The sequence below is a fragment of the Neocloeon triangulifer genome, unplaced genomic scaffold (genome assembly GCF_031216515.1).
Source record: "Neocloeon triangulifer isolate White Clay Creek 2 clone unplaced genomic scaffold, ASM3121651v1 ptg000012l, whole genome shotgun sequence".
NCBI lineage: Eukaryota > Metazoa > Arthropoda > Insecta > Ephemeroptera > Baetidae > Neocloeon > Neocloeon triangulifer.
The window spans coordinates 14,769,181-14,788,334 of NW_026775554.1; the positions used below are offsets into that span (position 1 = coordinate 14,769,181).

Sequence of the window (19,154 nt, forward strand, 5' to 3'; positions counted from 1 at the left end):
GCGCAATTTCGCATTCCTACACCTCGGCCGGGAAATTAATTCGCCATAGAAAATTCGTAATTACAAAGTGTGTAAGCATTGTGCCCACCGCGAGAGGCACCCAAGCTCTTTTAATTAAAATACACATTTTCCTCGTCACTAGCTATTGATTTATTTAATTACATGTGCCGCACAACACGCTGCTTTGCGAAATGAATTTCGCAATTTTTTTGTACCTTCGGTTTATATATAAATTATAATGTACTACGTGTTTCGTCACCTATTCTCCAAGTGTTGCATTATTTTAAATACTCTCTGCCCTTTAATTGCATAATGACGCGTGTAAATTATTGCGAATTAATTTTCACGCTGCTTATTCTTTGCGACGGTTTCTAAATAACGTTTCTTCTGCAAGATGAGCAGAGATTGGAAAGGATTATTTTGCCTTAATGATACATAAAATCCTCCCACGTTCATAAATCTTGACGGGTTTACGAATCAATCATTTACGCAATTTTCATTCTGCCATTTATCCCAAGGTGGTCTCGCTTCTTTCGGCCGTCAATTTAATGATGTACTGGAGAATTTATTTCTTTTTTTCAGGGAATTTTATTTCTGTGAGAGGTTGTTATACAAAAAGCATCCTCAGAAGAAGAGAGTAGGCATTGCAAAATGAAATTTATATTGCTGATCGAATTCAGTTAATAATGTCAGGCCTAGTAATTGAAACCTTATGTACTACTCGCTTCGAATGGCCTTAGTTTTTTTTTTCTTATTTTTACAGAAAGAAGCTCCAGCAGTAAAGGGCGAGTTCTCGATACTTCAATAAATTGCGACGAGTGTCTATCAATATAAATCCACTATTTAACTTTCTAGAAATCGTTTTAAGCAGTTTTAAGCAGCTTTAAGCAGGTGCTTTAGGAATACGAAAGTTCTTTTCCTTCTTTTATTTATAAATCTTTCTAGTTAAAATTGTTTGTATTTAAATAACAAGTTTAATAGTTTAAAATAACAAACTATTTATGGCTTTATCATCAATCAAATATATTGTACTCTTCAAATTAATTGGAAATAATAAATAATTTCCCACCAATTTGTGAAATATTGGTTTACTGTTAAAATTAAAAAAAAAAAATCAAATGGGTTGATTAATTGCAACATTTTAATGTCACTTTTGCGAACCTTAGTTTCTCCGTTGTTCAAGTGGAGCACCATGAGGGGCAGACTGGAGGCACTCCTGGCCCTGTGCATGCCCGGCTCCTTCTTCTCGCGCACCAGTCGGGTGCACCTGGTGGGCGACATGAGGGCGTGGGTGGTGCCCTGGTGCGGCAGGGCCACCGTGCTCGTCGAGAAGCGACGCATTTGCCCTCCGAAGTCACTGGGCGCCCGCACCCTGAGGGGGGTGGCCCCTCTCAGGTCATAATGGTTCTTATGACGGGGGTAGTCGGCGGCGGCGCCGGGGTAGAACTGCGCCGGCGAGCCCACCGAGAAGGTCACTGACGACGCTCGCATGGTTTTGCGATTCACTCAAAGAACCATTCCATTATTTGCACTGATGCGTTCGCCACTGATTGTCAAAAAAACAGAAGAACCACGTGTTTATGCGGAGAGTGCGGCTGCCACTGTGGCAATGTGTGTTGTGCCGCGCGAGAGACGGCGCCGAGTCACGCTATTCGGGAAGCCGAATAAGCGTTTTCCGTTACATGCACCCCACCTTTAATGTGTCGCTCAAGTTGCTAAACTTTGCTATTAATGGTGGGTGACTTACTCGCCGTGCGGTAGTATTAATTCTAGCGCAGGGCACGCGGATTGATTAGTTTTTAAAGAGTAATGAAAGGTTGGGATTGAAAATTTGTTCTTTCTAGATGTTTTTTTTTTTTAATGATTTTTATATTCCAGTTGCGTCGCAAAAAAATGTATCCTGATTTTGAAGGATAGATTTTCTTTTGTAACCTTACTAAGCCTGCGATGGAAAATATGACAATATGAAATTTTTGCTTTTACGTCAACCCATACGTTATCAGTTTCCTATCCCCGCTTATTTTAATTTATTTTGTTTCATTATTTTTTAAAGAAAAGCTTATTGCATGTTTAATATTTCAATCAAACGAACGATGTATTAATGCGTATGTTACACAATTGAAATAATTATATTATATTTCCCTTGTAAAAATATATTTATATATTTAAATAATTAAAATTTATAATAATTTGTTTAAATAGCTTTAACACACAAAAAACGAGCATAAAGGTCTGATAACATTTTATTAAATATCACAAAAATTAAAAAATAGCAAAAAAATTAATATAATAACAAATTAATAACATATAAAACAAAACACAAAGAAAAACACATTTTATTTGTTTTTTTACTACTGTTAATAATTTATAAAAAGATTTAATTTATTCCTGTAGTAAAGTACAGCAAAGTATTTAAAATGGAACCAAACTGAAAATAGAGAGCACTAATTTTTTTTTTTTTTTTTTTTTTTGCGTCTCGTGGCACCCACATGTATTATTTACGCCCTTACAGCAACCCAGTATGTATTTATAAGTACGCAGTTATAGTCTTTTGCACGTGAACGTGTCTCGTGCTTCGTCGACCCCTTCTTTTTGCCGTTCCTCCTTCAAGCACAGCGAGCAAAACTAGCTAACAGGATTAGAAATAAACCAAACGCAGACAGATTCGGGCGTCACTCACTCACTCACCACAACAAACAAATAATAATAATAAAAAATGCAGCCAAGGAGAAAAGGCACAAAGCAGACGTTATTAGCCAAGAGAGAGAAAAAATTCTATTTAGCGGTGGAAATTGCGTTTCGTCGGCGAACAAGCACCTCATTTGTATGCAGAGAGGAAATCGCCACACCTCGAGAGAGTTACGAAATTCGGCTGTCAAAGGCGCTAACTCATCTCCAGACCGCGGCTGTTTTATCACCTGGAGTGCTAATCGGGTCAGAGGGCACCGCCGGGGTCACGCCTCGCGCGTTGTGCGTTGCGTCAGGCGTTTTTTAATCTTTTTTTCCACAAAGAGTTGCGCTATGCAAAAGTCAAGGCCGCTCAGATTGGACAACGGCGATGAGCTCGCAGGTGTCCCGGCCGGGGCGGGCCCTACTTTTGAAAAATCGGTTCTCGTGGCTCGGATTTTTGGTGTCGGTGATAAACGGTAATGGCCCGTGCGCCGAAGAGCAGCAAAGGGCCGCTCGCGGGACAATCCCATTTGCGTGATAAATTCGCAGTCGTTTAAACTCATGCGACGCACGAGGCTTTTGAACTCGAATGGGAAAGATTTTTACCTCGCGATTGCTATAATGGGACCTTTTGCGGAGATCATGGGATCGCACGCAAAGAGATTGCCCACTATCGTCAATGACAATCTGGGGGTAATTTGAATAATGTTTTAATACATAATTAAGTATTTTAATAAAATATTTTTTAAATATTATTTTAATTATATGTTTATTAATTTAAGTGCAATTAATTTTCATTAAATTAATATAACTTATTTTACATTATTAAATAATATTAAAAATTGTCAACATTTAAGATTTCTTTTCTTTATGATTGAGCTATAATTTTAATCATATCTTGCACATTAAAAAATTATTAAAATAAAAATTTTTATGTGCCAGTAAATTAAAACAGTTAAGCAACTTATATTTCCTGGAGGCAGTGGAGGCATTTAGTTATTCTTATGCATTAATAGAAGTTATCATTATCAAATGAGATGTACATCAACAAATTTATAATTCTTAAAAAAAAACATACCCTCTTAATTTCAATGTTGCTTCTAAAAAATATTTAAATGTTCCCCACCATATGATACTTGTCTGTTTTCTAACAAATCTCTTGCATTAGAAATTCAGATAATTTATATATTTTTCAAAATTCTGTGCTAACTCTTTACAACTTTTAATTATTTTATTCACCGGAAAGGATGCCACGTTTAAAGTCGGCACTTAATTAGTCCTCAACGGCTCATTAAAAAGCCTCGAGCACAATTTCTCATTGTTCCCCTTTGCCGGCAGAAATATCTGATTGACTAATCATTAATCAATTAGTATTCCGGTGCGAAATCAGCGGAATGTCTGTCCGTGTCGCTTAAATGGCAACCGCGCGCGTCCTTTGCTTTTCTTCCATCAATTTGCATTCAGACAAACGCTCGGCTCATTACATCAGGCGGCCGAATTATTCGAATGGGCCCTCGAGACGGCGAAATAATGTTTATGGGCCCAGCGGGAGTTGTTTCTGCACCTCGGCCGGCAAACCGACAATTAAGTCATTAGCCGAATGTTTGTGCTGAGAGATAGCAATCGGTATTTCGGACGAGTTTTTTTATTCTTCTCCTCAAGACCTCAAACAAAAAAGTAATTATGCTGGAGCTTATATTTGCCAATTATTGTTCTCGAGCCGTATGGGAAATTGCTGAAGGTGCGGCGCACTGTTTGCAGATAAAATACCTCTCTTTTATTGCAAGAGATTGATAATTTTCAGATGTGTCAAGAGTTTATCGAAATTAAAGGTGGGGCGCTAGTGGACGTTTGGCCCAGTTCTTAAAACAACAATTTATTCTAGATAAGAACAGGATGGATGAGTTGAAATTTTGAAAGCAAGACGACAAGAAAAGTCTGTTTGTAAATAGACTTGGCAAGCAAAATCTTCACTGTTAAATTGAATGGTAACACTCGAGGTGGATTTCATGAAAAATTGAAACCGGGCGAACCTCGTTGCAAAGAAAAAATGAAAAAATTAAAGGACAACTGACCCCAAAGGCGACCTGCGGTCTGCTGGTACTTTAAACATTGCCCTGGAAATTTCTGCCAAAATCACAGTATGAAGCTGTTGACTGACTCCTTTGCTTAATTCATTTCTGCAATTTTTGTTTATTAAAATTAAATTCTCCCAATTTTATTTTTAAATTTTTTATTAATTCCTCCCACTTAGTTTTAGTTGGACACAAGAAACCCTAGGTTTTAAAGTACCAGCAGACCGCAGGTCGCCTTTGGGGTCAGTTGTCCTTTAATTTTTTCATTTTTTCTTTGCAACGAGGTTCGCCCGGTTTCAATTTTTCATGAAATCCACCTCGAGTGTTACCATTCAATTTAAATCTGCGGGACGGGCCCGCAAATTAACGCACACTTTGTGCTTTTTAATTTAAAACGCAGAAAATTCTAGAGCAATCGAGTCAGCCAATCAGCGCGCCAGGGGGCGGTGCGAGCGGCCTCGCTCGGGTATAAAACCCCGCAGCAGCCACCGTTCAGCATCAGTCTCTCGGACTTCTCCGAAAGGAGAGGACCGGCACTCAGGTTAGCTGATGAGGCCTGGATTGGCCGAAACAGCTGTCCTAACCAGTAGTGCGGAAGATTACTGTGATTTCGCCAGAAAAGTCTTTGGGTTCATTGCCCTGGAAATTTCTGCCAAAATCACAGTATGAAGCTGTTGACTGACTCCTTTGCTTAATTCATTTCTGCAATTTTTGTTTATTAAAATTAAATTCTCCCAATTTTATTTTTAAATTTTTTATTAATTCCTCCCACTTAGTTTTAGTTGGACACAAGAAACCCTAGTACCAGCAGACCGCAGGTCGCCTTTGGGGTAAGTTGTCCTTTAATTTTTTCATTTTTTCTTTGCAACGAGGTTCGCCCGGTTTCAATTCTTCACTGTTAGTTATGCAAACTGCTCCGTCGCGTCGTCGAGCGGGTTGCCTACTCTTGAAACGCATTTTCAACCGCATTTCTTTGGGCACAGCGCAAGGAAATTAATAAATGTTAGAATTGAATTTTGCATATTCATAAAATATCCCACTTCTTCTTTGCTACTCTGAAAATTTAGTTAGAATAATTATTTCGTCTCCGAAGCCCTGATTTCAGCCGTGTAATCGAACAGGTGTTTTTAACACTTGCAGCTCCGAGATTGCTGCGCCCACTGGAGGCCGCCGCGCGACCCAAGTGTCCCCTTTTAGTGCTGGGCTGACCGCACAGGTGTCACGCTTGCTAAATGCACGTGCCGATGATAGGCCCTTCCTTGTGCTTAATAATTCGCCTAGCAGAATTTACTAACAAACGATCTCGCGGCCTGGCTCGCCCCGCATACATGCACACAGCAATAATCTTATTTATCATTTCTGATCTGCTTAACAACATTCAAAGCCAAGGTTCTTTGGATCACGACCGACGCCTGCTGCTGGAATGAGTGGTGCAAAAACCGTCTCAACATTCCACACTCGCTCTCTTTTGCGCACGCAGCATAATTAATAATTTATTTTGGAATGATTTATTATTTTTGGAATAAGAGGAATCACGAAACTGACAGCCCTAAATATAAAACCTGATTGATTGTGACTTTTTCACTGCAGGTTTTAATGTTATGCTATGCAATATCCACGATTGAAATTATATTCAGTGTGATTTTTTTTTAGCAAATAGGATTTACTATTAGATTTTAAAATGATTTTTTTTTATTAAACGGAACAGCAAATTCATTTAAAAAAAAAAAATGACAAGACTTCTGTTAAAAATCTTGTTTTTTTTAAGGTACATAGGCACACGTGCTGAAATTCTCGAGGCATGCAAATTTGAAGGCCACTATCTTCATAATTTTCTCTAATGAGGCGCAGCTGGAGAACAATGGCCCCGTGAACACCTGATTTGAGCTCAAAGCGAGCCGATTTTGATCAAAATTCGGTGCAAGAGGAAAAAAGAATTCAAGAGTGAGTCATGAGTGACCGTGACCCTGCCCGTGCCGACCAGACTGGGCAACTTTTCTTCTTCTTCTTCCCCCGAGAGCAATTTCGGGCCGGCGGCTTTTGCGCGACTCGTTTTCTCTCTCGTCGGAGAGAAGATGCGATTGTTGGATGCTCACTCATTAAATAATTGCGACCGGAATCTGCGGAATGCCAAGAAAGCACAAGTGCGTTTTTTGTCCCCGAGAGAGCGGCCTGATGGCACACAGCGAAAGAATCAGATTTCTCCCGACGCAATGCGAAATATTTTTTATTCCTGGTACTTAGGCCGTTAGCTTTTGCCACCGTTTATCTCGTAATTTTGCTTATTTCACCAGATTTAAGAGGAAATATTGTTCGCGTCTCTTTGTGGAAAAGTGCTCGTCACTCTCGCGCGTCTCCTGCCACTACTGACCCTTTTATAATCTCATGAGAAAATTCCTCTCTCGTCCTTTTCTGACCGCCGTCGTATTTCTTTCTCTCTCTCTCTCTTTCTCGCAAGTAATTATTTTTTACGTCCTCCCTGGCCTGCCTGTGTGGTGGAAACACGTTTCGCGGCGGGGCCATTAAATTGGTATAATGCGCCGCGGCTGCCGCGCGCCTCGCTGATTGCGAAACGAGCGCATTTTATTGCAATAATAAAGCGTCTGGATTTGCGGCATTAAAAAAAGGCCGGCGAAATGAATGTGTGCATGTCGAGCGGAGAACACGACGCGACGCTCTTGTTGCTCGCAAATAATGTCTCCAATGTCAAATGTGGTGCGCCAACAAGGATCCCAGATGGTCGAAATTATGATGGCAAAACACTGCGAGATTGTTTCCAAGATCTTAAATGTTTCCTGAAATTGATACAATCTTCTGGCCATGGTAAATTACAAGGATATTGTTCAATGTCTTAATTAATATGTTCAATTATATATTCATTCACATACAACACTCTAATACCATCAGAATTGTAATAACACATCAACAATGATATAGATGCACATCGAGATTATATTTGTTTTCTATCGTTATATTGCTAAAAAAAATGAAAGAATCCTCTGAGAAACATTTAATTGCAGTCAACAAATCAAATTAATAAAAAATGTCATAAATTTATATTTTATTCTAATAATTTTAATTTACGCTTATTATTAATAATAGGGAAAATTAAAATAAGAATTACTTAATTATATAATTTTTTTTAATTGTAAGTTAGACAATTACTAAATGAACTATAAATAATTTAAACTTAAAACATTTTTTTTATTTATTATGGCCATGCAATTCATGCTCGGCGGCTAACTGTTAAAGAGATTAAGAATGTTCAGGAAACAATAAAAAGAAGTATTTTGCGCGCATAATTGCCTCCTACGTGCAACACACAACACATTTACGGCGTGTGCATTAATTAAAGCGGCGTGACATCGTAATACACTTATTCAAATGAAGACGAGCCACAAATTTCATCTCTCGTCAGCGTGTAAAATCAAAACAAAGCGCTGTTGTAATTTCATAAAATAAAGAGGCGTGGGAATTGCGTCACGAACGAGAAAGAAAAGAACCAACTACCTGCTCGCTGATCAAGCTCGTCCTTTTACAACCTCGGTGTGGCAAGACAAAATAATCTGGACCACGCAGGAGTATAAAAAGAACCCGCGCCCAGTGAAAATTTTCTGAAGAATTATCTATTTTTTGAAAAGATAAATGGGTGTTAATTTGCTCTAGTTTCACAATTTCCTGCCCGATTTTCACACTCGAACGTCAAATACTGGGTCAACGACTTGTGACTAGAGAGAAAAAGAACAAACCTTTCGACAGAGACGTATTATACGAATCAATGGAAAGTGAACCTGCTGCCTGTCAAACACAACGAGTGGCGCCGCGGCATTAAAATAATAATAGGGGCACATTGCATTAAGTAATTAAAAAATCCTTTCGTTATCTGCTGGCGGTAATCTACATTCTATTTCTCTTAAGGTCGTCCTTTGAGAAGAATTAACGTTCACGTTTTTATTGTCTGGCCGACAGGTTTTGTTCGTAATCGATGCAAAAACTCACCTGCTGCAATCGGCATTTAGGTCAGACGCGGCGCTTTGAATTAATGTTTAAAAAACACACAAAACCCGCCGATGGAAATCGGAATGATCGCGCACAAATCGGTGAGAAAACGCGCGTAACCGGCTTCGCGCCGCGTCTCATCCGATTCAACTTTCTCGGCGCGCTCTTTTCGTTGGAAATTTAAATATTAAATAAGTCGCCCGGAGCACTCATGCTTTAAGTGTGACCATTTTCTCGAGCACGCCGGATAAATAAATGAAAGTTGCCGCTGATATATGCCTGCGATTTTTTTTCTGTAGTTATTTGTGAATATTCAAGAGCCGACGCATTTTTCGAGCGTGAAAGTGTATTTATTCGTAACTGCCGGTTTCAAAAAGGTGATCGGCGCGTCTAATTTGGCGTTTTCTTTCCAATAGGCGGTGCAGTTATTTTACACCGCAATGTTTTGGTGAATGCTGTTTTGCGCCACGATTGAAAGAAAAACGCTTTCTCACCTCACAGACCAACAGGAGAGGCGGAAAGCACACAAACGCAAAAACTGTATTTGAGATCTCTTTTACAATTTCAATACATCTTAGGCGTCTGAAAACTATAAGCATTAGAAATAAATATTAAATAACCTTGACCACTAGTTTTATATCGAATACATCGAGTAGCATAAATAATAATAATTATGTTATCATTCCATGGTTCCACGGTTCCCGATGCAGAGAAGAATTACTTCTAATTAATCAAGGTAACTTGTATTGCTTTCCCATGTAATAAGTATTTTATAAATTTATTACAAAGCCGTTTATAAATCATGCATGTATAAGTTCTTATTATCTATTTATTTCATAGAAATTAAAATATATAAAATATAAATAATAAATTAAAAATTTAAAAACATCTTCTAAATTGTAATTTTGAGGCAAAATAAAAATAACTAAATATTAATTAACATTAAATTTCTAACAGTATAATTATTATCGTATTTTTGCACATACATAAAAGGAGCGTGCTTTGGTCGTGGCATTAATTATTCAAATGCTGCCTGAGGACTGCCTCAAAGGAGGATGACTTTATTTATTTATGATTCAACTTTGTTGCGGCGTCGTGATTGCATTATGTGCGTGACCTTTGCCTCCAGAGTAGTCACAGCGGCCGGATCACAATGAACACGAGAAACAATGTTGCCTCAGCCGGGAATGAGAAAAAACGGGATTCAAGCCAAATATTTTGCATGTCTATGAAAATCTGGCGCGGCCCAAAATATTCGCGCCGCTTTCCGGGTGGCTCTCCTACAGATTTATGGCAGCTCTCGCGGCCAACGGGGCTTTGTTCACCTCAGGTCGGAAAAGGCCAACATTGTATTCGGGCACAGACGACCCAAACAAAAGAGATGGAAACATGCAACATCTGATGATAACAATCAAAAGAATCTGAATTTAAATTTAAAGGATAAACAAAAATTGATTCGACGTTACATACAAAAATGTTAGATCATATACTTTAGTTTCTCATCTGAAAACTGGGAAAAATAGGATCATTTAAGGAATTTTCATTGATTTTTGTTAATTTTAAGCTTTTTCTTCAAATAATAACTCAAAAAAGCATATTTTTACATCTATTTAGTCCAATTAAAATCAATACCGTAGGAGGAAGAAGAAAGAAAATTTGACAAGTTGTCTGAATTTTTTTTAACTTAATGATACAATCTGTATCGCTTATAAATACATTTGTCTTCTTTTTTTGCTTTTAATAGATGGGATGAGTAATTAGTGCCTTAAAAATTATCTCCACTTGCAAATTTAAAAAAAAACCAAACATGTTTGCTTTTAAGTTCAACGTCCCAGACACTCAGCAGATTCATTCTAGGCAAAGTGAAGTCGTGATTTGAAGTGACTGCCAGACAGAATGCGCTCATCTCCCCGGAGCAAAAAGCGACGCGCGATAAAAGGAAAAAAAATATCTCACCAGGCAGAGCAGAGCGAGTGCGCACCCTTTGATGGTTTCCATTCAGGCAGTATCATGGTCAACAAGTGTGAATAATTGATCCACCCGGCGGGACCGACGGCGGCTCTCACTCGGCCAGAGAGCAAGACCTCGAGTGAGCCGAGTGTCAACACCAGCACTTTCCGAGAGGTTAGGTCAAAAATACATCACCGAGCTGCATATCCGAGAGACAGAAATGGAGGTGCTTGAACTTTCAACTTAATGGCGCGCACTTAGCTGCAGTTAATAGATAACGCACCGTCCGTCTCGTTCTAATGGAAGAAACACCCCGAGAATAATTTCACATTTCATATCTTCCCGTCTGCGTGTTTGTCGAAAAATATTATTTTCAGGATGTGACTAGACAAAATAGGTCACGTCTTTCCAAACACGCGGTTGTTGCCCTATGACGACCCTTAAGCAAACACGACCCCAATTAGGTTGTTGCTTCACTCATTACCAGACGCGTTACCGCAAGGCGGGCCGCCGAATTTCACGTACCACGCCTGCGGGAACCAGTTTGCAATAGAAATAAATAAATAAATATTCCAATTAAAACAGTTTGTGCGAATCCATCATGCCCGTCGGTCCCACTCGCAGTGTCGCCGCCGCCGCAGAAATGTTGGAATTGTGAAATTGAAGGTCGAACGGGTGGAATGGACTGGAGGAAAGAAAAGAACAGCTCTTTGCATTCCGATTGTCAGACAGCCTGGAGGTAGGCAATGTGCTCGACGCGCCTTACCGACGGGATTGCATACCTTGCAGGAAAGTCTCAGCTTGATTTTCAAGGATAAAATTTATCATTTTTCATAATTTTTATTCAGTTTTACTTATTTTTCTATTGTAAATTTCTTTGCAAAACTGCAATTTTAGCAAGTCATGACTTTTTACAATTTTTGTTAACGCAAAACTTTAATTTTGTAATAAATGAATGCAAAAAGTTAAAAGGATTGTTTTTTCAACAAAACTATTTTTTAAAGTATTAATGGTACTCCTATAATATTAGAGTGAAAATGATGGATATTTTCTACAATTACTTAAAAATGAGCTAATAAAAGGCTCAATTAGGTCTTCAGGTCAAATTGTGTCTATCAAAATCCTCCCTTTACAAACAATTCAAAGTGTTAATTTTCAAATCAAAATTGAGTTGAAGATTAAAATATTTTTATCTCACATTCTGATGAATCAAATAATCTTTTTTTTTATTTTATCAAAAAATAAATTAATTTTAAGTTGAAAAATCTGCAATCCAATCTGTTAGTCGCTTTGGCTGCATTTTCTCATACCTTTGGCGGTGCCTCAATTGAGGCATCAAATCACGCAGACATTGGATATCATTTGCAGAGCGCCGGAAAACAAAAGTGAATACACACAACAAGCATCGAATGCACCCAGCCGCGCGTGGTCACGACCAAACAAGCCGTGCACATTGTTCGCGTCTCGTCTCGCGATTATTCCGAGCAGATTCGAGGAACTCTCATTTTCGACATCATCACCGCACGTCAACGACAAACCGCACACAGAGAAAGAGACGCGGAATGGAGTTTCAACGCAGCGCAGACGGCGTTTGCATTTTGTTTCATCCGAGATGCCCCCGCAAATGTAAAGTTATCCTCGTTTCATTCCGCGCCACTGGCATTTCCTCTGATGAGCGACGTCACTTTTATTCAGATCTCGTTGTGTGTGTGGCGAGGAAAGGAATTTAAAATTTTACTTGGTCGCGATCCCGCAGGCCGGCGAGCTTCGGAGAAAAATCGTGAATGCGTCGACGAGAAATAGGCGAACGCAGCTATAAAATTATATTTTATAGGGCCCTCATAGATTCTAGAGTTAAGAAGCCTCTAAAACTCTTAATTAACTTAGCACTTCTTTTAAGCCTCCTTTCGGGAGCGAACATTTTTGCTCAAAAAAGGTCCCGAGCCTAATTAATGGAGTGCTGTTTATTAAGAGAATACCGCTAATTGGTGAACACGATTTTCAAATTTTCCGTGGCGGCAGATCGATACGTGATGGGCATTTACAGTTGCTTTGCAGTTTAATCGCTGGTAATCCGATTAAATTAACGAACCGGACCTATTATTCTTGGTTCTACCGTGCAGCTCGGGTATTTTGAGACAAATTTGAAACTTGACCTGACCGCCAGTTTACGCAATTCCTTCCAAAATTTCCATGCAATCTGATATTTTTGTTTGCCCTGAAACTGAGCTCTTCGTATATAAAATTCGTTTCTCTCTCGCTCCGTGGCAATATTAAATCACAAATATCACAAGATATTTAGCGAAAAATCCAGAGCTGATCCCGTTTCGACACTTTCTCGGGCTGGAAATTGTTCCGCCTCCGACCGACTACTGCGTCGCGCGGATGGCCTCTGACTCTTTTAGCAGGTGATTTATCCGCGCACCTTTATAGTCAACGACCTTTCAACAATGGACCCGCCGTGGAAATAAAAAACGAAAATACACACCGGCGATCGAAATAAAGGGGGAATTATATACAATGTTTGTATGTGAACGTTGTAGGCGGACGAGCGTTTGCATCGAGAGCTCCATCTCGCTTGATGCATTCAATTTGGTTTCCTCGCTAATAAGGGCAACGCGGCTACATGGTTTTAGCTCCTCGTCTTCGTATCTGATCGCTCCTTTGTGCTCACTTTGCCTTTGGGGGTTCACAATATTGTAATGTCTTAAAAAATTAAATATTTCATTTTAATAAAGAAATGAAACTGTGATATTGTTATGCAGTAAAGAGTAGCAAATAGTTTAGAGTATATAAAATTTAATTGTAATATTTATAGTATGTTAAAATCAGTTTTTAAATCAAATTATAAAAATCCACACTTTAAATCAACACAATTCTTTGTCAGAGGAATTAATTCTACATATAAAGAGCATGCCGCTGTATCTATTTAAAAATTAAATGATAGTATGTACATGATGTAAACAAAATTAAATTTATTTTATTTGAAAATTAAAATTTATATAAAAAAAAAACAATATGAATAAAAATAATTTAAAATACATTTATAAATAACAAAATCAAATTGTTAAAATATTGTTGTTATTTTTAAATGAAAACAAATTATGCATTAAACAAATAATTTAAAAATTACAACAGTCTATATACAGCAAAATAATTATTAAATTATATTTTGCTAAAGAATTGCGTAGAGAACTGATCAATTTTAATGGAAAAAAATTACTTGGCAATGTAAAATAGGATTAATTTTTTTAAGGTGGGCCCCCAAAATTTTTGCTTCCCAGGCGGAGCACTCTCTTTTCTCCATTTTCTGATGCCTTATTATGATTATAATGTATTCACTAATACAAGCATAATAACATGTAAATTAATTGGAGAATCGTGAGTTGGTCGTCATTTGAACATGCAATAATAACGCAACTTCGGTCTCTCTCAAGTCCCATTTGAACAGCGTCCAAAAACGCCACGTTGTGTTACAACGGTCGAGATGAACTATCTCTCGAGAGAGCACTGCTGCCTGCGCTTTATATTATGTTTACATTAAAAAACGATGCACTTCTTGTGAGTGTGTGTGTGTGAGTGAGTGCGCCTCCAATAAAAACACAATCATGCCCTCACACAGGAGAGCACAAAATAATAATATAACACAACAACAATAATAGCGCGCGGCGAGAGAGCGCGATGAGGAGCGGTGATAAAAATTATTAGAGAATAACTCGGAAATTGCTGTTGTGCATGCATGAATTCTTAATATACACAATCTTTCTTTCGTTCAGCTTTTCCCTTTGTGTATAATTTTATGGCTTCCTAATGGACCGTAAGCTACGTGTAGGTGCAGCCGCTCTCGGTGCACAAAATGGAAATAATTCAGCCTGCCTTCGGTATGCACTCGTTATTTTTCAATTGCACAACGGCTCTGAATAATTTATTAATGGTAAATAATTCAGCAGTAAAAGAGTTTGGTGGAATGAAGTGGCACTAAACTTGCGTTACGCGGCCTGCCGGGGTCAACGAATTGAGATGCGATTCGACGCACGATTTATTTGGAAATCGCGCACCTGCATCTCAATTATTAAACAACTACAGTTGCTTTCTAATCAACCAAGAGAAGGAGCAGCAATTCATTTCAAAATGCTAAATTTATGCAATAAATTTGCATTTAATACAAATCATTTCGCGATGAAATTGTTCATTCATGCGACTGAAATTGCATAAATATTTGGAGATTTCAGATTGATTTTTTTATTTTTCATTCCTTTTATTTTCCCATTGTATGATTAATTTATTTTTCCTATAAAATGAAGAAAGTTAAAAAATATTCAATAATTTTCAATCTGATTTTGATCTCCCCAAATGAAAAATTGATGGAATGTGTAAAATGTAGCATAATTAACTAAACTTACTTTGGATTCCTTTCTTTAGCTCGTCTCGCCATTTTTTAATGATAAGTTTCCCTAAGTTTCCCAATCGCTCAATGAGTTGTACAATTGCTTACCTGCAACAAAAAAGAAGTACAAAGATCAGTGAAAATAATTTCCGTTGCCTAATCAACCGCGGCTAAGTGCTTAGGCGGGCAAAGGCTCATGTTGCAAATATTCAATAATTCACGCGGTGTGCGATTTCCAGCGGCTATCAATCATTTTCCGTCAGACGCCTGCATTATTATTACTGATTGCATCACCCAAAAATTATTTTAACCTGGCTGCTTAAGCACGGGAAGAATTATATTCTTAAGGATCGAATCACTCTCTCCACGGCGTGGCTGATAATTTCGCGAGGTGTGCTGCGGCGAATTCAGCGCAATAAATCGAATGATCCAACTACATCCTTGGCCTCTCACCTTTCCGAATTAACATTATTTTATGTACGGGAGATTTAGAGAAAGAATCTGGCGCCTGATTTTTGCGCCTGGCCGTTTTTCACGTCTTTTAAGTTGGCCAGTTGATATGCCTTTTTAATTTATTTCTAATAACCCGGCTTGGCTTTGGAAAATTTATCGTCGGTCCGACTCTAAAAGCAAAAGGTCATCTGGCAAGCGCGTGATTTGTTGCTTTGGTAAACTCGGTACCCTGTTTGCCAGCCCATTGGTCTCAATAAGATTTCTCGGCCGCGGCGTAATTGCTTTATTGTTAGGAAAATTAACTAATTTCAAAAGGGAGCGGCCTCCTTGTGCACGCAATACATTGTAATTGTTCTTCGAGCGGCGGCTCAGCAAGGGGCTGGACCAGAATTTGCATATTTCGATCACGCCAAGCAGCCAATATAAAATTTGATTGCCTAGTTTACTTGCAGGCCATTTGCATTTCCGTGACAATCAAAGGAAAAAATATCAAAGATTGTTTTAAATAAACTTTCATTTTGTTACAAAATTTGCGACTTAAAAAATATTGAAAAATATATACAAATAATACAAATACCAGTTATAACTGACTTTAGAGTTAAATAAAATTAATATTTAAAAATAATTGTTTTAGTGAAATTGTTTATAAAATATTCTAACATTTTCTAAAAATTAGATTTGTATTACTGTTTAAAAATATTAATAGTATTTAAAATGCTATTTAAAATTTTGCTAAAAACCAATTTGAAATGAAGCTTGTCTTTTAATAAAATACATATTCAAATTTATAATAAATACCTGATTTTATAAAAGCTCACGCCAATGTGAAAGAAATAAAAGGACTGATTAATACAGGTCAAATGTAAAATAATTCAACCAGCTATTCACCAAGCAGTGATGCAATTTCACTTAAAAATTTCATTAAAAATGGGCGTGGTGGAATAAAAGGGTAAAGTTGCCATACTTTTGCAGCTAGGATGAATTAATAAATGGTGCAGTCGTGACGGCGGTCTGTTTATTTTTTAAAACGAAAATCATGTGCCCATGTCATAACAACTTTGAATCTAAAAATTTAATTGCCTACACGGATCCGGAATGAAATGGGAAAAGTGAGGGCAATTATTTTGATCTAGTAATCTCGGCCAAATCCCACATTTATCCTGGCCCTTGGCACTTGGTCCTCATCAATCAAGCCGCAGAAAAAATCTATCTGGTCGCCACATCGCAAAATTATTATTTTTCTGGGCGCTACCTTATTTTTTTTTTTACCTCTCTCCTTTTCTAATTGCAATCGCATCCTCGATCAAAACTGCGGCCGTCGGTTCGAAATGCGATAGAAACGAGATTAAGAGAAGAAAATTGTTACAAGACGTGGAGGGATCTGCGGCTGTGCAGGTGGCCCGAGGGCGCTGCGTATTTCATAATGACAAAAGAAAAGAAGCAGCAGTGCCGGTCCACCTTTGGTGCTGATGATGATTAGCCAAGGCTTACGGTATCTGCGGAGCAACTCTCCAAACCGAGTGACACATGGGTCAAATGAATAAATGTGTGCCTTTTTTACGCTGGACCGTTTCTTGCGTAACCAAATTCAGGTCCTTCTATTTTTTACCACGCTCGAAAACGCCAACGGATTAATTAAAACTGATTGATTCCTATCATTAAAGTTCCTGAATATTCAAATCGGCTTGTGTTTTCCTAATTTTTTTCTCTCTCTGGCGCCAAGAGAGCAGCGTGATCATCGCTTCGAAAATTATATTCTTCTCTCTTTCGCCACGCAACGCCGCGAGAGTCAGTTTTTTTCCTCCACAAGGTAGCTCCTTGTTATCTTTCATTAAAATATTTATGCAAAGCTCACGTAGTCTTGTGAAAATGACATCATTTGGTGCTGTTTAAACACACAGCTCTCCTCCTTACAGAGAATGCCATTTGACTGACAAAGCGATGCACATGCGAGAATGTGCGTGACTTTTCTCCTGAGTCACCTTCTTCTGTTGAGCGCCTTTACCGCGCTTGTTTGCCATCTTCGGTGAAAATTGTCGAGAGAGAAAATTTTAGAAAATTTTGTGCACAATGCTGCTGCTTGTAAATGTACGATTTGGTTAACCGTTTCCAGGACATGGCCACTTATCCGGTGAAAATTTGTCACTACGAAGAAAATTGGTGTCCCAAGGGCAAAAAAATTAGTTTAATTTTTTTGTTATGAGGTCTTATTTAGGACCTTTTGTATTTCAAATGTGCATTAGATGTTTAAAATTGTTTGTTCGAGCACTTTTACATTACAAATTTCAAGTACAAAAGATAAAAGTAGTAATTGATAAATTTATTGAAAACAAATTTTTGGCAAATTAAAAACTTAAAGAGCAATGGTCTATATCAATAAGAAAAAATTAACTTGTTATATACATTTCTATGATTAAATTACTTAGCGTCTCAACTGCCTTTATAATTTTAAAAAGCACCTTCAATTTAAAGAATTTTTGACAAAAAAATTGTCAGTGTGGGCTGTTTGAAAAGAGAACGACGCACAAGTTGGCCATTATTAAAATGGCAGCCGCGTTTTGCCGACCAATTCGTATTTCAATCATATAATTTTTGCCTTATTAGTCATTTTCTTCAGGTGGCAATCACAATTGCTAATAGGCACGGGCGCGGCCGATTGATATTCGTGAAGGGCAGCAACCAACTCCTCCGCACTGGCACGGGCAGCAGCTCCTGAATGCCTGCATGAGCTGTGCTTATTTTACGACTGTTTGCAGACATGCCTGCAGGAAACCAACCGCGGCACAGTCGAGGTTTAGAAATGCGTTGGAATGAAAATCAGACGCGGTGGCCGCAATTACAATAATATTTTCCTTGTCCCCACTGGAAGTGTTCCAAAGCAAGCATACTAAAGCCATTTATTTAGTGTGATTGTGGCTGAAAATTTTGTTAATTCTCAATCTCAATAATGTATACAATTGTCATTAATATTATTATTTTTATTAATATTTTTATATCATAATTTATAGTTCATTTATGCACACCTGATATGATTCAAGATCCACACCAACCTATGTACTTGACTTGCTTTGTACCAGATAATAATTGTTAGAATGTAATATTTGTAAAGTACTTGCAAAGTAAAATTATATATACTTTTTTTCTGTATAAATTATTGTGAAAAAATTAATCATTAAATTAAAAATATTATTATAAAAATCAAATAAATACTTAAAATTTAATTATTTAAAAAATCTATTAATGAAAAAGTTTTTGTAATTAATTGCTCTTTTGTATTTTAAAAAAAAATTAAAAATATAATAATTAAATTTTTATTTATTTAACTTTACTTAAAATTAAAGTATACAATTTAATTCCCGACAAAAGCTTTCCAATTTTTCTGTAGATTGAATATACTGGAGCAAATTTAAGAGGATCCCCTAAGCTGGGCGCCAAATTACCAAGGCCTTGAGAATATTTTACTGCCAACAGGGCAAGGGGTTTCTTTATTTTGCCGAGGACGAGTCATAAATGATGCTGTTTAATGATAATGACGGTCTAGACGCTCGGCAGAATTTCCTGCTGCTGCTCTCCAACAGCCAGCCGAGAATACACAATATTCGTATAAGATGTAATGTGTG

The 19,154-nt window shown here is 37.7% G+C and overlaps 1 protein-coding gene across 4 annotated transcripts in view; it reads right to left on the reverse strand.

Annotated features, from left to right (window-relative positions):
* Positions 1 to 19,154, reverse strand: part of LOC132198179 (rho GTPase-activating protein 20-like) — a 204,856-nt gene that overhangs the window by 80,390 nt on the left and 105,312 nt on the right. Inside the window, exon 1 of one of the 4 annotated variants that reach the window (XM_059622040.1) lies at positions 1,162 to 1,509. The exons of the other annotated variants lie outside the window; for them this stretch is intronic. Coding sequence (XP_059478023.1) covers positions 1,162 to 1,491 — 330 coding nt within the window. The 5' untranslated portion in view covers positions 1,492 to 1,509. Of the gene's footprint in view, positions 1 to 1,161; positions 1,510 to 19,154 lie in introns of those variants that run through there. 4 annotated transcript variants of the gene reach the window in all.